A 22776-nucleotide genomic window follows, 5' to 3' on the forward strand; every position below is an offset into this window, starting at 1 on the left:
ACTCGTCCCTCGTTTCCAACGCAGCCTGGAGCCCAGTGACCAGTCCTCTCCATGGGCTCCTGAACTGCCTGAAGGACATCCCTGACCCACGGCCTCAGGTCTCCCAAGCTGTGGCTGGAAAAAGAGGAGGAAAAGAGCGAAGGAAAGGAGGAAAGAGAGGAAGATTAGGTACGCCCTCTGGGTGGCGGGCAAGGGTGGGAGGGGCAGGGAGCCCCTCAAGCCTTAGAAATGGACCTGGGACCCATTTTTAAAAGCACCAGATTGACTCTGTTTTCTTCTTCCCTGCAGAACCACGCAGCGATGCGGCCGCAGCAGAGAGGGCGGAGCAAGGCAGCTCGCAGAGCAACACCCCTCCATCGCTTGCCCTCTGTGGTAAGGGGGCGGGATTTGGTTTGCGCTCTCTCTCTGCAGTCTGGAGTTCCCAGGGGACTACAACTCCCATCAGTCCCCAACCATCACAGTCACCTTTATTTTTAAAACAAAAAAAATTCCTTCCAGTAGCACCTTAAAGACCAACTAAGTTAGTTCTTGGTATGAGCTTTCGTGTGCATGCACACTTCTTCAGATACACTGAAGCAGAAGTTACCAGACCCTTCTATATAGTGAGAAGGTGGGGAGGGGTATTACTCAGAAGGGTGGTGGGAATGGGTGATGGGCAGATAGCTGTGATGAGACTTTATTTTTATTTATTTTGTAAAGGTTGTACACCCCTCGGCTGCAAGAAAACCAACCATCTTGAAGTGGTTTACAGAAGAAAAAGAAAAAATGATCCCTGACCCAAATTGACGAGTAATTTCAGATTTTCGGAAAGTTAAATAACAGCAGGCTAAAAACATATTAGAACTCGTGCCATCTTTCTTTCAGGAGCGCCTGTAACTGCCCGTTCCTCCAATGGAAGCTGCTGAGTGGGTGTTTATGAGGTAAAGGGATCTTGTAGGCAAGCTGGTCCCAAGTTATTAAGGTCTTTATAAACCAATAGTATATTTACTAATACGGTGCTGTGGCTGATGGGATTTGTAGTCCAGAACTTCTAGAGGCCGCCAGGTTGGGGAAAGGCACCCCTACTCATTCGGTGAGGATCAGTGATGGTCGCCCAAACAGAGACTGATGGCCTCCTGTTTTCATTCCGACAGACCCTCTTCCAGAGAGTTTTCTCCCTCGAGGGCCGGAGACCTTCCTTGGTGAATCGCCTGCCAAACACCCTCGCCTGTCTCCGGTGCGCTCCAGCAGCCACCGGGGTCCAGACACAGAATGGCGGAAATCCAAGGCGGGGACGTCACGAGAAGGTCAGGGGGCGGCTTGCTCCATCGCTTCGCCATACCCTCCTTGGCATTTCCTGAGCCTCTCCTAACCGGCAGCCGTGAAAAAAAGGCAGATTCCACTCTGTGGATCGTTAGGAAAGGGATTGAAAATAGAGCGGCCGATATCTAAATCTATGGTGCAACCACATTTGAAAAACCTGTGTGTCTCCGCTCAGAAAGGATATAGAAAGGGGAAGTTTCAGAAAAGGGGTGGCAAAAAGAAAGGGTGCAGCATTTGGACTTTTTAGTTTAGCAGAAAGGCAAGGGAGAGGAAACACAATGGAAGTTTATAAAATTAGGCACAGCCTGGAGAACAGCAGACAGAGAAGTGTTTTCTCCCTCTCTCATAAACAATAGAACTTGTGGGCGTCCCGTGGAGCAAATGTTGGAAGATTCGGGACGGGTGAAAGAAGCAGAGTTAAAGTGTGGAACTCCTTGCCACAGGAGGCAGGGACGGCCACCAGCTCGGATGGCTTCCAAAGAGGAATAGACCAATTCATGGAGGAGGAGAGGGCTCTCGGTGGCTACTAGCCTGGGTGGCCGTTCTCTGTGGCCACGGTTGGACAAGCCTTCCAAATACCAGTAGCTGAAAACCATAGGAGAGGAGAGTGTTGCTCTTGTGTTCGAATCCTACTTGCAGATTTCCTGCAGGCATCCGTTTGGTTTTGTTCTTAAAATTCTTCAGAAAATTTTGTGCTTCTTATATTATAATTTTATGTCGTGAGCCTGCCCTGAGATCTATGGTGAAAGGCTGAATTGAATAAATAACCATCTGGTTGACCACTGTAAGAAGAGGGTGCCAGACTAGACAGGCCACTGGCCCTGGTCCAACAGACTCTTTTGATGTTCTTATTGAGCTTCAGGCCTTCTGGTTTAGGAGCCGGCTTACTGTTCTCTTCCTCCTTCCCCACCCTCAGGACTCAGCACCCCCTTGCAAGGCCTGGAGAGGTGTCTGAAGGAGGTCCCCACTGGCGCCCACAGCCAGCCCTGTTCGCCGACCATCAGCTCCTCCATCGGCAGCTCCCCAGACAGGCTCCCCCGGCGGACCCCCGTGACCGGGAAGTGGGCGAGGAAGGAGGAAGGTGAGACTCAGCTGCATGATGTTGCCGGGAGCCGGTGAGGCTGGACAGTTGTGGTCGCGGCCCAGATCCACCTGCCAACAACGCCATTGTTTCCCTTGGGCAGAATATTTGATCTCTGTCCTGAGCCAGCTTTGCTTCCTGTCGTGTCCGCAGGGCTCAGTCGGAATGGCACCCCTCTGCAGGGGCTGGAACGGTGTCTGAAGGAGCTCCCCCTGAGCTCGCCCAGCCAGCCCTCCTCGCCAGCCGTCAGCAGCTCCCCAGACAGGCTCCACAGGTGGACCCCGGAGGCAGGGAGGTGGATGAGGAGGGAGGAAGGTGAGTGGCGAGCATCAGGGTTGGAGGCCGGATGGAAACCTCCAGCCCGAAATGGCGAAGAATACCTTCGCTGCTGAAATGTTGGGAGCCCCATCAGTTTTGGCATTCCGTCGGCCTCTGAAGACTCAAGCATTCCCCTCATGTGGACTCTCTTTCTTTGATCGTTGTTCTCTTTCAGTGGTTCCCAAACTTTTTGGGGGCGGGGCTTTCTCCTTGGTTCCATCAGCTCATCCCCAGCAACTGCTTACCTGCCCTACAAAAAAAGCATTGTTCAGAACAGTGGCTTGCACATTTATTCAGAATCCAATTAAAACAGTTTAGTTTCTTTAATTCAGCAGAATTAAGTGCACTTGATCCAGCAATGCCAGCTTTTTAAAGTCCGATAGTCATTTACGTATCCAGTGCCCCAATACCTCCTAGCGCCCCCTAGGCAATCCCGCCCACCCCCAGGGTAAACAACTATATGACTATTATAAGACATCTGAAGGTAGCCCTGCATTGTTCTCCCATTTGACTGGATTGCCCCAGCCACTCTGTTTGGCTTCCAACAAATAGAAAAACATTATTATTATTATTATTATTATTATTATTATTATTATTTGAGTTTATATACTGCCCTATACCCGGAAGTCTCAGGGCAGTTCACAGAAAAGATCACAACATATATAATCAATAAAAACAACAACCCAATAACACCCCCCCAAATAATAGAAACATCAAACATTAAAAACTTCCCTATACGGGGCTGCCTTCAGAAACAATAATACTTTTCGATGTTTGATGTTTTAGGGAACCGCTAATCTGTTTTAATTGTTACGCTGTTTTAATGTACTTGTACATTGTATATTTTAATTATGCATGTTTCAAACCTGTTGTTTTACTGTGATTTTTTGTTCCAGGTAGCTGTGTTTCTGCAGTCGGTTTGAGTGTCATTTTGCTGTTGTCCTTAAGATACTATCTCTGCTTTGCATGGGGTTGGTCTAGGGATCATAGAGTCATCGATGACTCTATGATCCCTTCTAACTCCGTGATTCCATGATTCCTTGACTGTTTTGGTATTTCTTCTTGGAATGAAAGTTGGTACCTAGATGATAAATTAATAGCAGCATGGTAAGCGTGGTACAGTTGTGTAGCCGACAGCTTTGCATGCCCTTTCTCGGTAGGACCCAGCCGGAACAGCACCCCCTTGCAAGGCCTGGAGCGGTGCCTGAGGGAGCTGCCCCCAAACACCCCCAGCCAGCCGTGGTCGCCGGCCGTCAGCTCCTCCATCAGCAGCTCCCCAGACAGGCTGCACAGGTGGACCCCGGAGCCAGGGAGGTGGACCCGGAAGGAGGAAGGTGAGGCGGTAAAAGTAACAGCGCAGAGTTAAACTGTGGAACTCCCTGCCACAGGAGGCTGAGATGGCCACTGACCTGGATAGCTTTAAAAGAGGGCTGGGCATACGGTATCCGACCAGATGTCAGTAGCAAACCCGCAAGCGGGATCTGAGCAATAGAGCAACTCCCCCCTTCCTTTGGTTTCCAGTAGCTGGTATTCAGAAGCATTGCTCTCTCCAGAGGTTGAGCAGTAGCCATTGTGGCTGGGAGCCCTCCATAGCCCTCTCTTCCTCCGCGAATTTGTCCAATCCCCCTTTAAAGCCATTGAAGTTGGTGGCCGATCCCTGCCTCCAGTGGGAGGGAGTTCCACAGCTCAACTATGCACCGATTATGCACAGAGAGATTCACAATATGACAAATTATTACCCTTTCTAAGCGGCGTATGTTAAATAAGCCACACAAAGAATAAAAGATAAGAAGTCATAAAACCAAAAGAATCAAGATTTTCTTCTTCTTTTTCTAAATGTGCCCGACGCCCCTGCTGAGAAAACGGTTCTGTTTCGCATCTGTAGCCTGCTTAGCCTTGATCTGCAATCCCAAAAATAAAAGGTTGCTGTCTGCTCTCCTTTTGCAACTCAAGCGCAGCGAAGTTGAGAGAGCGGGTTGTTGGGAGCTAGAGAGCAAACCCAGAAGAATGCCTCTTTTCTTCCTCTGTCGCCATAGGTCTCAGCCAAAACGGCACCCCCTTGCAAATGGTGCTGGAGGGCTACTCAAAGGAGCTCCCTGGCGCCCCAAGCGGCCACTTCTTCCGCTCTGTGGCCAGCAGCTCTTCCGACGGACAAGGGAAATTGGGTGCGGGAGAGAGTCCCGCGAAGGAGGCAGGTAAGACGAGGCTCAGCTTCTCAGTCACCCCCACCCCGAAATGATTTGGCACCATTTATTCCAGATGCAGCTTGCCGGGCCTTTTTCCCCGTTGTGATTCCTGTGTTGCAGCAGGTTGGACTAGATGGCCCCTGGGGTACCCCTTCCAACTCTGCTGTTCTATGATTTTGTGTCTATAACAGATTTTGCCTGGTTTTCACTTGCTACTCACAGCTAAGCATTTGGCCCCTTACCTCTCTCGCCTTGACCTACCCACTGTGATCCACTGGATTATTGTAACTCGCTCTACGTGGGGCTGCCCTTGAGACTGACCCAGAAACTCCAGCAGGTGCAGAATGCTGCAGCGAGACTCCTTATGGGGTCTTCACTGCGAGATCACATTCACCCGGTGCTATACCAGCTGCACTGGCTCCCGGTGGAGTACAGGGTCAGGTTGAAGGTGCTGGTTTTAACCTTTACAGCCCTATACGGCCTAGGACCCTCGTACCTACGGGACCGCCTCTCCTGGTATGCCCCACAGAGAAACTTATGGTCTTCAAATAAAAACATCTTGGAGGTCCCAGGTCGCAAAGTGGTTAGATTGGTCTCAACCAGAGCCAGGGCCTTTTCAGTACTGGCCCTGACTTGATGGAACGCTCTGTCCCAAGAGACCAGGGCCCTGCGGGACTTGACATCTTTCCGCAGGGCCTGCAAGACAGAGCTGTTCCACCAGGCCTTTGGCCAAGGCACAGTCTGACCCCCTCCCTCAGCAATCTTCGTGGAGCTCTGGCACAATGGTTGCCAGTGGCTTGATTTGAATCAATTTTATAATGAATGATTTTAGAGTGTTGTTTGTGCTGTACTTTTGTACTGTTTTATTGTTGTTAGCCGCCCTGAGCCCGGCTTCGGCTGGGGAGGGCGGGATATAAATAAAAGTTCTTCTTCTTATTATTATTATTACTCGCCCTTCTCTTCCTTCAGGGATTCCACCCCTTCAAGGCCTGGAGAAGTGCTTGAAAGAGATCCCGCTGGGTGGGGTTTCTTGCCCAAACGCCGTTCCTACGGGAAGCGACCTCTCTGCCCAGAAGCCCAGGAGGATGGTGGCGTCTTTGCAGAGGCTGTGGGACAGAGGTAAGGAAAGGAGCAGGGAGGAATCTGCAGGGCTGGGGAGAACATCGGGGAATGTGACATTAAAATAAATTATTTTATTATCTTTAGTTTTGTACGTTTCAATCATTTTACAATCATTTTAACATTTCAAAACTTGACTTCCTTTCCCCTCCTTTACTTTTTGTATTTTCTGCGTATTCCAAATTAATTTACTCGCGTGACATTAGGGTGTGTTTTAATTTTTCAGCTTTGAAATTCCAAAAAGGAGGGGTGCTAAAAAGTGTTGTAGCATGACTTGGGAATTCATTTTAATATAATTTAGTTTTGCTTGGTGAGTAAAATGTGTGTAAAACTGCATAGAAGATATTAAAATGATTGCCAAGTAATTACAGCAGTATTGTTATTGTTATTATTATTATTTGCATTCTCAGAAGGTAAATTTAAATTTTTTTGGTTTTCCAAAAGCAGTTTATGTGCTTCTCCATCCATTGTAAATTTACCAAGCTAAATGTCATCTAATCCCAGAAATAATAGCAGATTTGAATTCCTCACACCCAGAAACATATTTTAAAGGTCCCTCACTGAAGAAATTTGCAAGAATTAAGTTTCACCCTTAATGACACTCCCTTCCATGACACGGTCCTCTATCCATCACCCACCCTAATCTCTCTAGATTTGTTCAGATTTGCTGGATCCGGTCAGTCTTCCATGTGGTCCAGCATCTGGTCGCTCACCTGAGGACAGGATCCTGGACTAGATGGGCCATTGGTCTCATCCAGCACCCAGTCTCTTCTTCTGTTCCTACTTGTGATTCTCAGCAACTGGTTTTCAGAGGCAGGACGTAGCCATTTTGTTCAGTAGCCATCGATGGGCACATTTAAATATCAGAGGAGGAACCACAAGATGTTTTAGGGCAGGGGTCAGCAAACTTTTTCAGCAGGGGGCCGGTCCACTGTCACTCAGACCTTGTGGGGGGTGGATTATATATATATTTTTTAAAAATGAACGAATTGCTATGCCCCACAAATAACCCAGAGATGCATTTTAAATAAAAGGACACATTCTACTCATGTAAAAACATGCTGATTCCAGGACCGTCCACAGGCTGGATTGAGAGGGCAATTGGGCCGGATCCGGCCCCTGGGCCTTAGGTTGCCTCCCCATGGTTTAGTACAGTGATGTCCAAACTTTTTTCAAAGAGGGCCAGATTTGATGAAGTGAAGGGCCGTGAGGGCTGTTAACTTTTTTTAGGATTGAACCCAAAGTTGTTGAAGTTATTGATTTTACCCCAGGAAATAATCAAATTGATTAGCCCCCGAAACGGACTTTGGACATGCCTGGTTTAGTAGGAGTACTTTGGTTTGGAGTAGGTTGGGAGATAGGGAGTTTAGATGGAAGTAATAATGGAATGCTGGATGGTAAAATATGCAGGGATTTATGAGATGAAAAATGAACCATGGAAAGAGAAGAAGGGAAGTCATTGATATTGCAAGGATGTTTAAATGAGTATATTAAATTGCAAAACAGAAAACTGAATAAAAATTATTTATGAAAAAAAGACAGTACTGAGCTGGATAGCCAGGGGTCCGACTCTGCTTCCTCCGCTCAAAATGCCTTTTTCTTCCCTCCAGGCGGCGCCACAAACAGCATCCCGCCACGTCCCACGAGCACCTCTGGCTCTGTGGCAGCGGAGGCCGCGGTGGAAGCTTCCCCCCTCGACCGACTGATGAGTTGCCTGAAGGAGATCCCCATTCAGAGGCCGAGTTACCTGAACACGCCCAGCGTCTCCTCGTCCGCCTCCAGCTGCAGCGAGAGCGAGCGCCAGAGTCCCGGGTGCAGCCTCTGGTGGGACTGCGCTCAAGGTGGGTGACGAAGACGGGGATGGACCCATTCTGAGCAGCGGGGCTGAGGACCAGCTTGGACTCATAAATCAAAATCGCATAAGTGTTGGAAATGTAAAGAGAAAGAAGGTTCTTCTTATATGTGGTGGTCTTGTAGTAAGGTCAAAGCTTAGTGGGAAATGATATATAATGAATTGAAAAGGATGTCCAAAATACCTTTGTAAAAAAACACTAGAAGCTTTTCTTTTGGGAATTATAGGGACAGAACTACCTAAATGGTATAGAAATTTATTCATGTATGCTACTACAGTGGCAAGAATGCTACTCACCCCAAAGTGCAAAGAAGCAGAAGTCCCAGCAAAGGAAGAATGGATGCAAAAACTTACGGAATATGCAGAAATGGCTAAACGTAACCGGCAGAATAAGAAATCAAGATAACAAACTTTTTATGAAATAATGGAAGTAGTTTATTGAATATTTACAAATAAATTGCAAACAGATAAAAACATTGGCAGGATTGTTGTAATGACCTGTAGTTTCATAAGAGTATATAATTAAAGTAGATAAATAAATGAGCAAATTAAATGAATTTGGATATGCAGCAGATATTTTAAAAAGAACTTTAAGGAACCGCAGAAAGAGGGGCAAGGAAGTCAATTTCTGAAATGTTAAAATGATTGTAAAATTAATGAAATGTATAAACCTGAAAAGTATAAATAAAATAAGAGAGAGAGAGAGAGAGAGAGAGAGAGAGAGAGAGAGAGAAAGAGAGAACCAGCTTGGACTCAGAGAAAAGGCCAGCTTTCTTTTCGGGATGCAGCGAGGCTGCTATTTTACAATACTTTATTTTAAAAATGATTTATTAGTGCTCAGGTTTAAAAAGTTTAACGCATCATCAGAGATTTGCAACCTCTCCTAGACAATGACAGTTCTCTTTCTCAAGCTCTGGGAGGAAGACCTTTCATTGCCTACAGACAGCCACCCAATTTTAAACAACTCCTCACCCACAATAATACAGCAACCAGACTTAACATGGACACTGGCACCAGAGCCTGCAATAAACCCAGATGCCAGCTTTGCTGCCACATACACCCAGACAGCTCCATTACCGGCCCCAACAACATCAAACATACCATCTCAGGCCTATTTAATTGCTCATCTTCTAACATCGTCTCTGCCATCAAATGCCAACAGTGCCCTTCAGCTCTCTATATTGGACAAACAGGCCAAACCTTACGCCAAAGAATAAACAAACATAAATCGGACATCAGGAAGCACAAGACAGAGAAACCTGTAGGAGAGCACTTCAGTCTCCCAGGACATTCAATAGAAGATCTCAAAGTGGCTGTCTTACTATAAAAGAATTTCAGAAATAGACTGGAAAGAGAAGTTGCTGAATTACAACTCAACACTAAACTGAAAACTATGGAGAGACCTGGTCTGAACAGCGATATTGGATTCTTATCCCATTATACAGGCTAAATCTATACTTGGTCATCTGCATATTGACCCTTTTAAAACCTTTTTCTTTTTCTTGTGGGACCAACTGTCATTAACGGTCACTAACAGTCTTACCATACCCATTAGCCAATCACCCATTCCCTCCCCTCCCTCTCATTGTATATAAGGGTCTGGTGACTTCCGTTTCAGTGTATCTGAAGAAGTGTGCATGCGTACGAAAGCATATACCTAAAACTACTCGATTGGTCTCTAAGGTGCTACATCAGGGGTCAGCAGCCTTTTTCAGCAGGGGGCCGGTCCACCGTCTCTCAGATCATGTGGTGGGCCGGACTATATTTTGAAAAAAAAAAAATGAACAAATTCCTATGCCCCACAAATAGCCCAGAGATGCATTTTAAATAAAAGCACATATTCTGCTCATGTAAAAACACCAGGCAGGCCCCACAAATAACTCAGAGGTGCATTTTAGATAAAAGGACACATTCTACTCATATAAAAACACGCTGATTCCCGGACCATCCGTGGGCCGGATTGAGGCGTCGATTGGGCTGCATCCGGCCCCCGGGCCTTAGGTTGCCTACCCCTGTGCTACATTATGATTTTTAAATTCTTTTGGAAGGATTCTTTTAAAGACTTTCTGAGATCATACAACCTTTTTGAAGACTTGATTCTTTTAAGGGAGTTTTTAGGTTTTTAAGAAGAGTCTTTTCAACTATCTTTTTCAAGAATTGTTTTAATTTATTTCAGTTGGAGTGTTTTCGTTCTTCCTAGACACAGGATCGGAGATGGAAGGGACTTTGCGGCAGAAGGGGACGGAGTCCAGGTTGCAGAGCACGTTGCTTGCTCCAGAGGAGGAAAGGGGGCTTCCTTCCGCCCGAGAACCAGAGCTTCTCACTATGGGCAGCCGAGCACCGTCGGCCTCCCCACTCGGTGGCCTAGAGAGATGCTTAGACAGCATTGCCATGAGCCAGCCTCTCCCCTCCAACATCCCACCTGGCGATGCCAAGAGTCCGGGCGACGTGGTACCCAGGAGATCCCAGCAAGGGATGGTTGGATCACATCCCACAAGTAAGTGAGGCTGTGGGTAGCCTTTTATGGCGGTGGGTTTGACCCGGGACCAGGACCGAGACCTTGCCATTAATTAATTAATTAGTGTGCTGTTCATCCTCTATCAATCTCTGTGGAGTTCTCAACATAAAAATACAAGATAAACCCAAAATGCATCCAAACCAATAACCCCCACCCCACAAACGTATTTGCAAGGACATAGGAGGCCATTAACCAAAGGCCTAGTTAAAGAGGAACATTTTTGTCTGGCACCTAAAGGTGTATAATGAAGGCGCCAAGCAAACTTCCCTGCGGAGAGTATTCCAGAGACAGGGAGCCACTGCAGAGAAGGCCCTGTTCTCGTGTTGCCACCCTCCAGACCTCTCGAGGAGGAGGAGGCACATGAACAAGGGCCTCAGAAGATGATCTCAGGGTCTGGGTCAGTTCATATGGAATTAGGCGGTCCTTGAGGTATTGCAGGCCTGAGCCCTTTAAGACTTTATAGGTCAAAACCAGGACTTTGAATTGGGCCCAGAAACTAATCAGTAGCCAGTTCATTTGGACCAAGATCGGTGTAATATGCTCAGACCGCCTTGCTCTGCTGAGCAACCTGGCCGCTGAATTCTGCACCAGCTGAAGTTTCCGAACCGTTTTCAGAGGCAGCCCAACGTGTAACGCATTGCAGTAATCTAACCTTGAGGATACCAGAGCATAGACAACAGTAGTTAGGTGATCCCTGTCCAGACTGGGGCGTAGTTGGGCCACCAGCCGAAGCTGATGGAAGGCACTCTGGGCCACTGAGGCCACCTGAGCCTCGAGCGACAGCAAAGGATCCAGGAGGACCCCAGGCTACGAACCTGCTCCTTCAGAGGAAATGTAACCCCATCCAGAGTGGGCAACCTCCGAGCCATCTGGTCTAGGGAACCTCTCACTAACAGGGCCTCTGGATTGAGCTTCAGTTCTTGGGGGTCTGGGGCAGGGAGATGCCCCAGACCCCCATCAAAGATGGCTGCTTTTCCCTGGTCTCCCAGGTCCTAGTCCAGCACTCTAATGGTGCATTGAAGCTCTCCCCCCCCCCCATTTCACAAGATTTATATACCGCTTTACTGTTACAAAACCTCAAAGCTGTTTGCAAAAAGAATAAAACGATTAAAAAACCACCAGTTAAAACACATAACACACAGGCAGTATCCCATTCCTGGGCTTGATGAGAATGTGCAACTTTTGCAGATCCTCCAGCAGACAACAACCTCTCCCACGACCCACAGATTGGTCCGAAAGATCCAGCGGCAGCCGGGACCCCCAGTCCTCCCAGCACACCAGCCCAGGACTCCTCCGGTAAGACACCTGAGAGAAATGTGGATCAGGGCCTCCAGGAAGGCCGGGTTCAGCATCCCCAGGCGGAAGGTGAGAGAGCAGTACAATCTGAGATAATACTTACCACGACTGAAAACAATGCCTGTTAGCAATGAAAGCAGAATAGTGCAGTAAATCATAGAGCTACAGGAATCTCACCTGAAGCATCCCTGAGAGACGGCCATCCAGCCTCTGCTTGAAAAGGAGGGAGACCGTTCCACTGACCAACAGTTCTTGCCACCAGAAGATTCTTCCTGGGGTTTAGTCGGAATGTTTAGCTGGAATCTCATTTTTTCGCCAGTTGAATCCGTTGGTTTGGGTCCCACACTTTGGAGCAGGAGAAAACAAGTTTGTTCCTTCCTCCATATGACAGCCCTTCAGATATTTGAAGATGGCTATCCTATCACTTGTTATTATTTGTAAGATCTGGTTGGTTGGTTGGTTGGTTGGCGTCCATCCCTCTCGGGAGACAATGGAGCAGTGAAGCCAAATAATAACATATATTATCCACATATGTATACAATCTGTTTTAACTGTTCTTAATTTAAAATGGTTTTATTCCGATGGAAAACAAGCGAGGTGCCAACTAAAGAAGAATGGCAACTCAAGCTGGTGGAATATGCGCAGCTTGCAGACCTAACATATAGAATAAAAGAACAGGAAGCACATACGTTTAGGGAGGATTGGGAAATGTTTATGGGGGAAATTGTGTACACTTGAAAATACTGGCAGCATTAAGATAAATTCAACAGTGTTTTGATGGATGGAATAATGGATTACTGAATGGTTTAGTTTATGTAAAATATGCAGGAATTTATGATACGCAAAATGAACCATGGAAATAGAGGAAGGGACGTTTTTGATATTGTAAGGATGTTTAAATGAGTATTCTAAATGGTAAAACAGAAAAAAATAATCATAATATTATACATATATATATATATATATATATATATATATATATATATATAGATATTTGCTTTCGTAGATTTTCACGGGTACAGGAATGCAGGTTTTGGTGTCCTCGGGTGTCTTCCCGTGTAAAAGTTGGGGTGTCTAGGCGACGTTTCGACGAGGTCTCACTCGTCATCTTCAGGCTGGTGCTTTCGGCTTCTTGTTACTGGAACAGAGCAGGATCTCAGTGTTTGAGTTCCTATAAATACTGTTGAGGGGGTGTGGTGTATAGCCTCCAATGTTCTGGGCAGAGAGGAAGTTCCCAGGCTAGTGTGCCTTTTCTTCTTTTGTTCCTTAATTACTTGAGGGATATCTTGAGTGATTTCTTGAGTGATATCCTGAGTACCACTTAGGTGGGTCATTAGGTGTGGATTAGTTGCTAAAGTCTTTGTGTCTTGACCTCTTGAACTTTGTGAAGAGTTTTTCTGAGAAGATGGCTGTACTGCACTTAGTTGTGCTCTGGCTTGGCTTCGTGTATAGGGGCGAGCTGTGGTTTTGTGGCCTGTGTCAGCCAGATCTGTGTAGGGATTGCAGGGGGGTGCAGCATCCGGAGGTGCCACCATGGTTTGGCTACTGGATGGTGTCTGTAATTTATCTGTGGAGAGGGTCTGGGTTTGGGTCTGGTGTGGTTGATTGGTGATGGCGTTCTGTGTGCCTCTGGATCTGGTGTCCGTTTTTGTGGGGAGGGCTAATTTCCAGATGTCTGGCAAGCGGGATGTGTCGTCACGCTTGTTCATGTTGTGAGGGTGTTTCTCTATCTCGATGGCTTCCATGATTATTCTCTTGTGGTGATGTTCCATGTTAAAGAGCAATTTGGAATCTGCAAAATTAATTTCGTGTCCTGTTTCTTTCATGTGTTGGAAAAGAGAGGAAGTTTTTTCTTCTTTTTTGACGGCATTCTTGTGTTCTGCGATACGTGCATTTATTCGTCTGTTTGTTTGTCCAATGTACGTGGCTGGGCAGACTTTGCAGGGTATTTCATAGACCCCTTGGTTTTCCAACTGGATTTTATCCTTGGGGTTTCTGAGGATATTGGCTATTTTTTGGTTGGTGCAAAAGGCTGTTTTGATATTGTGTTTATGGAGGATTTTGCTAATTTTATCTGTAGTGCCCTTGATATAAGGAAGGAGGGCCATGCCATTGTTTTCTTCTGTGTCTTGGTTTTTGGGGGGTGTTTCTTTTTGGATTAGCTTCGTAACCCTGTTTTGCTGGTATCCATTGGCAATTAACACATTTGAGAGATTCTGTAACTCAGTTGTCAAGTGGTCTTTGTCAGCCAGGCGTTTGGTTCTGGAGATGAGAGTCTTGGCTACGGAGTTTATTTGTGCAGGGTGGTGGTGTGATTGTGCATGTAAGTAGCGGTTGGTGTGTGTTTTTTTCCGGTAGATAGTGTGTCCTAGGGAGCCATCAGGTTTTTTGTAGATTAGGACGTCAAGGAAGGGAAGTTGGTTGTTGGCTTCTATTTCCATAGTGAATTGTATTTTGGGGTGTAGGCTGTTGAGATGTGTGAGGAAGCTATCCAGTTTTTCCTTCCCGTGTGGCCAAATTACAAAGGTGTCGTCAACATATCTGAGCCAAAGTTTGGGTTTGTGTTCTGACTTGTCTAAAGCATTGGTTTCAAAGTGTTCCATGTACAGGTTTGCGATGACCGGTGAGAGGGGTGATCCCATAGGTGCTCCTTCTATCTGTTTGTATCTTTGTCCATTGTGGATGAAGTACGTGTTGGTTAGGCAGTGGTTGGTCAGGTCCAAGATGTATTCGGGGGGATTGTATTTGTTTTGAATGGCTGTCAAGGCTTCATTAATGGGCACTTGTGTGAAGAGAGATACAACATCGAAGCTCACAAGTAGGTCATTAGGATGTAGGTTTTGCTTCTTTATTGTTTCTATGAACTGGAAGGAGTTTGGAACGTGTGAAGAGATGGATTCTGCATAGGGCTGAAGTTGCTTGGCGAGAAATTTAGCGAGATTTTGTAGAGGTGAGCCTATGGAGCTGACTATTGGTCTGAGTGGTGTTCCTTCTTTGTGTATCTTGGGGAGGCCGTAGAGTTTGGGGCATCTGGATGATTTTTCTCTGGGGATGATTCTTAGCTGGAGACACAGAAGAAAACAATGGCATGGCCCTCCTTCCTTATATCAAGGGCACTACAGATAAAATTAGCAAAATCCTCCATAAACACAATATCAAAACAGCCTTTTGCACCAACCAAAAAATAGCCAATATCCTCAGAAACCCCAAGGATAAAATCCAGTTGGAAAACCAAGGGGTCTATGAAACACCCTGCAAAGTCTGCCCAGCCACGTACATTGGACAAACAGACGAATAAATGCACGTATCGCAGAACACAAGAATGCCGTCAAAAAAGAAGAAAAAACTTCCTCTCTTTTCCAACACATGAAAGAAACAGGACACGAAATTAATTTTGCAGATTCCAAATTGCTCTTTAACATGGAACATCACCACAAGAGAATAATCATGGAAGCCATCGAGATAGAGAAACACCCTCACAACATGAACAAGCGTGACGACACATCCCGCTTGCCAGACATCTGGAAATTAGCCCTCCCCACAAAAACGGACACCAGATCCAGAGGCACACAGAACGCCATCACCAATCAACCACACCAGACCCAAACCCAGACCCTCTCCACAGATAAATTACAGACACCATCCAGTAGCCAAACCATGGTGGCACCTCCGGATGCTGCACCCCCCTGCAATCCCTACACAGATCTGGCTGACACAGGCCACAAAACCACAGCTCGCCCCTATACACGAAGCCAAGCCAGAGCACAACTAAGTGCAGTACAGCCATCTTCTCAGAAAAACTCTTCACAAAGTTCAAGAGGTCAAGACACAAAGACTTTAGCAACTAATCCACACCTAATGACCCACCTAAGTGGTACTCAGGATATCACTCAAGAAATCACTCAAGATATCCCTCAAGTAATTAAGGAACAAAAGAAGAAAAGGCACACTAGCCTGGGAACTTCCTCTCTGCCCAGAACATTGGAGGCTATACACCACACCCCCTCAACAGTATTTATAGGAACTCAAACACTGAGATCCTGCTCTGTTCCAGTAACAAGAAGCCGAAAGCACCAGCCTGAAGATGACGAGTGAGACCTCGTCGAAACGTCGCCTAGACACCCCAACTTTTACACGGGAAGACACCCGAGGACACCAAAACCTGCATTCCTGTACCCGTGAAAATCTACGAAAGCAAATATATATATATATATATATGCAGGTTTTGGTGTCCTCGGGTGTCTTCCCGTGTAAAAGTTGGGGTGTCTAGGCGACGTTTCGACGAGGTCTCACTCGTCATCTTCAGGCTGGTGCTTTCGGCTTCTTGTTACTGGAACAGAGCAGGATCTCAGTGTTTGAGTTCCTATAAATACTGTTGAGGGGGTGTGGTGTATAGCCTCCAATGTTCTGGGCAGAGAGGAAGTTCCCAGGCTAGTGTGCCTTTTCTTCTTTTGTTCCTTAATTACTTGAGGGATATCTTGAGTGATTTCTTGAGTGATATCCTGAGTACCACTTAGGTGGGTCATTAGGTGTGGATTAGTTGCTAAAGTCTTTGTGTCTTGACCTCTTGAACTTTGTGAAGAGTTTTTCTGAGAAGATGGCTGTACTGCACTTAGTTGTGCTCTGGCTTGGCTTCGTGTATAGGGGCGAGCTGTGGCACCCCAACGTCGCCTAGACACCCCAACTTTTACACGGGAAGACACCCGAGGACACCAAAACCTGCATTCCTGTACCCGTGAAAATCTACGAAAGCATATATATATATATATATATGGTTTTATCCCTTCCTCTGGGACCTGCTGGTGAAAAGCAGGTCATACATTTAATGATAATGTAATAACAGGGATGTTGAAACACACAAGTCTCTGTATCAACATAGACTCCATATTCCAAAGCAGGCCAGATCTCGCAATACCCAAGAGAGCCTTGGTCAGTTCTGCATCTCAGCTGCCTCCCTCGTTCAGGGCCGGCCCACCCATTAGCCTGGCAGCAAACCTGGCAAGGAAAGGGGGGCCAGTCCTCATGCACCTTTGCAGGGTTCTGTGCCTGCTGGTACCTGGGTCGCTTCCATCCGCCTCAGTCTCCAGCTTCCCCGCAGAGGCTGCCATAGGGCAGAGGAGGCAGCAGCAGAAGTGGGACTGGCAGGCATCAAACACCGTGCTTCTTGCCGCCTTTAACCAATTGCAATTCCTGGGGGATGCCATTTTCTAATTTGCCTTAGGCACATAGCTGTCAACCGTCCCTTATTTGGCGGGAAAGTCCCTTATGCCAGCGCTGTGTCCCGCTGCTGTCCCTTATTGATGATGTCCCTTAAATTTCCTGGGTTTCAAAGGAAGCAGCTCCACTCCCTCCCTCCCTGCGGGCCAGGGAGGAGGGAGGCTCCAACTGTGTTGCTTGGCTGCATTGCTCACCCAGTAAGGAGTCTAAGAATGACTGGGAGGTGGAGCTTGCCTGCCTTGTCCCGATCAAATCACCTTTGCTCAGTGCTTCCCAGCAGAGAGGTGACGGTGGTTTTCCTTGCTGCATCCCCTTTGCCGGGTTGCTGTGCTGTGGGAACTACCACTTGAGGCTTCGTTTGGCTGCTAGCTGGGCTTTCTGCCTCTGGCTCGGAGGGTCTCAGAAGTTGAACATACCTGCGCCCAGAAAATCCCTTATTTTAGCTGCTGATCCCTTATTTTCAAATCTGTAAGTTGACAGCTATGCTTAGGTGGCAAAATGTCTTGTGCCGGCCCTTCCCTCGTCTCTGGATTGACAGGGAGTGGAGAGAGGGACATTCTGCCACTAAAATGCTCAAACATGACTCTCTCCCCCTGTTTTTGCTCCTGCAGCTGCGAGGAAACGGACACCGAGCGGCTCCTGCCTCCAAGGCCTGGCGAATCTCCTGGCTGAAAGGCCCGCCAACCCTCCTTGTCACTTCCGGCCGCTCCCCAGCAAGGCCCAGGGCAGCTCGGAGCAAAGGGAAGCGCAGGCAAGCGCCTCTTCGGCCGAGGAAGGTGAGGGTCTCTGCTGGAGCGTCCTGACGCCAGAGACCAGGGCAGCTTTTGTAAGCTTTCAAAATGGCACATCCAAGTTGACATGTTTAATCGGAGAGAAGTCATGGTCAAGACTGGAAACATACACACTTTTTGCATGGAAGAGAGAATGAACTTGTGATATTTGGTTTTGAGGACTGAATATAATGCTGGTCTATAGAAAGTGGATTTGTTGTTGTAATGGATTTTTATATGTAGCTGACAGATGAAGAAATCAGAAGTTCTCTTTTTCCTGTTTCTTTTCTTCTTTCCTCCTTTATCCTTTCTCTATCTTCTTATCTCTTTCTTTCCTTTTCTGGCCTGTGTTTTTATTTAGATTAGCTTTTTAGCTCTGACATTGATTTTTGTATTCCTTCTTCCAACTTTCCACTCGAAAAACAACATTTTGTTTGACGGTCTATTCTGGTTTATATTTTGAATTTGATATATATGTGGGCACCAAAATTTTCAGAGCGCTTAGGGCCTCTAAAGGTCTTCATCCAGCCCTGGGCAGAGCATAGTGATGCCAGCTATCAGCCCCGAAAGCCTCCTCTGCTCCTGCCTTAAGATTTGCGGTCATCACAGCTGGGAAAAAGATCTTTCCACAGGCCACGTAGGAAAGCTGGATTCTGGAGAAGGATGCTAGGGAAGAAAGTGGCATGCACTGAAATAATTTGCTGCTCAGGAGCTGCTGGCCTTCAGCCACAAAGGCCCTTGGATTTACTGAATTTTGGGACCCACCTTGTAATGGTTTTTTCGCCTTTCTCTGCGCAGAAGGGGTGAGTGAGAGCAGCCCTCTACAGGGCCTGCTCAGGTGCCTGAAGGAGATCACTGCCCGGGGCCCCAGTCCATGCAGCCCATCGTCCAGCAATTCCCCGGCCAGAAGCACGCGGGGAGAACCAAGGTGCAGACGTGCCAAGGGAGAGGAGGCGGAGGCCAGGAGGGCAGCCCAGGAAGGTGAGCCTCTGGGGTTGCACCTCTGGCAAGGCAGTGGCAAGGGCAGGCAATGGTGGTGGAGGCAGGTGGTTTCACCCGTCCTGTGCATTCTGGGTAGGGCATGTGTACACTTAAACCAGAGGTTACTAACATGGTGCCAGTAGGTGCCATGGCACCCTGGGCATCTCCCGCTGGTGCCCAGAAAGCCCTTTATTTCACCCCTTTATTTGTGAAGGGCTGAGGAAAGTACATAGAGGTGAGGGAGGAAGTGGGGAAGAGATTCTTTCCCACATTCTGTTTTTTTCTCTGTGGTTTTCAAGGCACAGATTCTATCGGATCCAACTTTGACTCAGATCCCTTGAAAAAGCAAAGTTTGTGTGATGATGGTGGTGGTGATGGTGATGATGATGATGATAATAATAAATTTATTAATTTATACCCCACCCATCTGGCTGAGTTTCTCCAGCCACTCTGGGCAGCTCCCAACAGAACATTAAAAACACGCTAAAAGATCAAAGATTAAAAACTTCCCTAAACAGGGCTGCCTAGATGTCTTCTAGAAGTCAGATAGTTATTTATTTCCTTGACATCTGATGGGAGGGCGCCACCACCGAGAAGGCCCTCTGCCTGGTTCCCTGTAACTTCGCAGTGAGGGAACTGCCAGAAGGCCCTCGGCGCTGGACCTCAGTGTCTCGGCTGAATGATGGAGGTGGAGATGCTTCTTCAAATCTGCTGGGCTGAGGCCGTTTAGGGCTTTCAAGGTCAGCACCAATGCTTTGAATTGTTCTTGGAAACATATTGGGAGCCAATGTATGTCTTTAAGTACCGGTGTTATGTCTTCCTTCCCTCCTTCCTTCCTTCCTTCCTTCCTTCCTTCCTTCCTTCCTTCCTTCCTTCCTTCCTTCCTTCCTTCTCTCTTTCTTTTTCTTTCTTTTTCTTTCTTTCTCTCTCTGACACACTCTCTCTCTCTCTCTCTCTCTCTCTCTCTCTCTCTGGTGTGGGGAGGGGTCAATCCCTGGCAGGAGGGACAGAAATAACCATGTGCCAGTAACACACACTAAAAACCCATACATGCCCATAGGTCAAAAAAGGTTGGCAACCCCCTGATTTAAATCAATGATACCCCGCTGCCGAAAGAGATCTTGGGGTGCAAAAAAAGTCTGAGCCCAATATTCTCCCCCTGCAGAGCTTCCAACAGATCAGAGGAGCCGCCTGAAGGAAAGGTCGATGGGCAGTGATGGCCCGGCCACCACGCCCTTGAGCAGTCCCCAGAGGGAGGCTGGGCACAGGAGCCCGACCCCCGAGGCTGGCGGGGGGCACCAAGGTGAGTCGACACGGCCTCTGGCAAAGCAGGAGGAGCCTGCAGGATCAGGCCGGTGGCCCAGCGTCCTGTTCTCACAGGGGCCAACCGGATGTGCTCAGGATCTGAGCCCAAGAGCACACTCTGCCTTCTGTGTAGTATTCTGGGGCATAGCTGCCAACGTTTCCCTTTTTTCAAGGGAAATTCCCTTATTTCGAATAGGATTCCTCGCAAGAAAAGGGAAGAGTTGACAGCTATGTTCTGGGGTTCAGAGGCATTGCTGCCTCTGACCGTGGAGCTGGCAGCCATCGATAGCTTTCTCCTCCTTAAATTTATCCAGTCCTCTTTTATTTTATTTTTTAAATAAGTTTTTATAATTTACTATTCAAACAGTAGTCCTGATCATAAACATATAGAATTCCCTGAATCCTTAGCCTTCCCTCCCTGCTGTCTCTCTCTTTTTTTAATTTTTTAATTTTTATATTTTTTAATTTTATATTTTTATATTTTTTAAAAAATTTAAACAAACAACAATGTAAAATCCGAATATCAAGATTACTCTGAATCTCCTGACTTCCCCCCATCCCTTCCATGGGTCCTAATGATAATAATTACAACTGCATATCAATATTTATATTTTTAAAATCCTTCCAAATTATCCATACTTTCCATTACTTTACAAGTGTTTCCTCTGATTACGTCCAACTTGTGCCTCCATTTTCTGATGGGTTCTCCGGTGGAGGGCACTTACGCTTACTTCTGAGTAGACATGAATGAGCTTGCACTGCAAGTCGCTTGTGGATCTTAGGGAAGCAAATACATGCAGGATCAGCAGGAAGACCCTTCAGCTCACACCGGCCCGTGTCTCTTGTTGTTCTTTTCAGGATCCGCCCCCTCGAGCACTCTGGTCTGGGGCAGCTGCCCCAAGCGGAACAGGCATTTCTGCCTCTCGAGCGGGAGATCTGCTGCGCTCAAGTGCGGTGCTCAGAGGCCGAGCAATTCCAGCTCCCCCAAGAGTGGGGTGAAAAGGTCCCTGGGGGCAGGTAAGTCCCCAAAGGACAGCTGTGAATCGGGAAGCTTGAGAAGCTGCAGCCTTTGTAGCCTCGGCAAATATCGCAATCCTGTCGATCATTTCTCAGTTGTGTCTGCTGGTAGGATATTGCCCATCTTGGATGGAAAAGCAAGGAGGGCTGGCTGAGGTTGATGGGAACTGTAAATAAAAAAATCTGGGGGTTCGGGATATATGCATAGTGCGCACACATGGTTAGGTCAGGAGAGGAGCAAGGAACTTCCGTTTAGTTCATTCTTCTATTATTATTATTATTATTATTGATTTTTATACCATCCTTCATCAAAAGATAGTTGAAATGAAACCAGCAAAACAATAGCACCCCCCACCCAGTGTTATTATTTATGAATCACTTCCTGTAAACCAGTGTTTCCCAAACTTGGCCCTCCAGCTGTTCTTGGACTACAGCTCCCATCATCCTTAGCTAACAGGACCAGTGGTCAGGGATGATGGGAGTTGTAGTCCCAAAACAGCCAGAGACCCAAGTTTGGGAAACACTGCTGCAAATCATCTCGAAGCGACCAGACAGTGAAAATATCAGCAATGCACACTGTTATGAATATTCCGCATATAAAAGCATCCCTGATCTAAAACATCACAAGATGTTGAGCAGAATTTCCATAACCCTCAGTTAGGCTGGATGTTAAGTGCGGCATTTAGGCTGAAGAAGACAGGTTCTGGATGTGTATTTCAGCGGAGGAGAAGATCTAGGAAGAAGGAACTGAGGGCCGTTTCTTACGTGCTTTTTTTAAATCCTCCAATTGCAGCACAGGGAGACCAAACTCCAGGCACCTCGTCCTACAGCTGCAAACTGCAAGGCGATGCCGAGTCAGGAAATCTGCGCAAGAAGAGGTGTCTCAGTGTCGACCCGAATCCAGCCCTCTGCACCTGGGGGAACGAGAAGCCTCAGGAACGCCGCCCTGAGGTTGAAGACAGTATAGGTCCAGCGCTGTCAAAGAAGCTGGACTGCCTTTCTGCGGAAATGAGCGCCATCTGCCGGGACGTCTCCCGCCTGCAGAGCCACGTGGACCGCTTGGAGCAGGACGCCCGGGGCTGGGTCCTGGAGCTGGCGGCGCTGCGCATGGAGAACCACAGCCTGAGCGAGTGCGTGCGGCGCATGGAAGGGCGCTTCCGCGCTCTGGAGAACCGCTCCCGCCGCAACAACCTGCGCGTCCTCGGCCTGCCGGAGGGGAGCGAAGGCAGTGACACGGTCGCCTTCTTGCAGAAGACTTTGCCCACCCTGCTGGGCCTGCCCCTGGAAGCCCCGCCCCTGGAGATCGAGAGCGCCCGCCGGGTGCAAGGGGGCGCGTCCTGGGACCCCAGCGGCAGGCCCCGGCCCCTGGTGCTCCAGCTCCTGCGCTCGGGAGACAGGGCGGCCATTTTGCAGGCGGCCCGTGGGCGGCCCCTCAGCTACGCCGGCGCGCAGATCACCATCTTGCCGGACTTCTGCTCCTCGCTCTCGCAGCGCAGGAGGGTCCCCTTTGGGACGTTCCGCAGGACCCGGTGGGCGGCGGACCTCTTCTTTGGCTCCCGGCACCCCTCCTGCTGCTACGCCTGGGCGCCGGGCCTGCGGGAGCCTCTGGCCGGCTCGGGGGCCCTGAGGGGCGAGAGAGAAAGCCGGCTTCCCAGAGGGGTGGGGAACTGGGGCACGGAAACCTCACCCGGCCCGGTGCATCGTGGGGGGTGCCACTCCGCAGGGAGCTGCGAGCAGCACAGCGACAACCCCTGATGCGGTTCTTGGCAGAGGGTGGCAACGGCTGGCTTGCTCCTCCAGCCCTTTGCTCTGGG

At 48.0% G+C, this 22776-nt stretch overlaps 1 protein-coding gene across 1 annotated transcript in view; it reads left to right on the forward strand.

The window, feature by feature from the left end:
- Positions 1-22776, forward strand: part of KRBA1 (KRAB-A domain containing 1) — a 61977-nt gene extending 39201 nt beyond the window's left edge. The window contains exons 13-28 of the mRNA XM_081931451.1: positions 25-168; positions 289-372; positions 1134-1286; positions 2219-2383; positions 2537-2698; positions 3862-4035; positions 4738-4896; positions 5857-6006; positions 7617-7847; positions 10035-10355; positions 11565-11741; positions 17501-17665; positions 18458-18640; positions 19806-19943; positions 20804-20962; positions 21756-22776. Coding sequence (XP_081787577.1) covers positions 25-168; positions 289-372; positions 1134-1286; positions 2219-2383; positions 2537-2698; positions 3862-4035; positions 4738-4896; positions 5857-6006; positions 7617-7847; positions 10035-10355; positions 11565-11741; positions 17501-17665; positions 18458-18640; positions 19806-19943; positions 20804-20962; positions 21756-22717 — 3527 coding nt within the window. The 3' untranslated portion in view covers positions 22718-22776. The remainder of the gene's footprint in view (positions 1-24; positions 169-288; positions 373-1133; positions 1287-2218; positions 2384-2536; positions 2699-3861; positions 4036-4737; positions 4897-5856; positions 6007-7616; positions 7848-10034; positions 10356-11564; positions 11742-17500; positions 17666-18457; positions 18641-19805; positions 19944-20803; positions 20963-21755) is intronic.

This window comes from Podarcis melisellensis, assembly GCF_964234715.1.
Source record: "Podarcis melisellensis genome assembly, chromosome: 12".
Taxonomy (NCBI): domain Eukaryota; kingdom Metazoa; phylum Chordata; class Lepidosauria; order Squamata; family Lacertidae; genus Podarcis; species Podarcis melisellensis.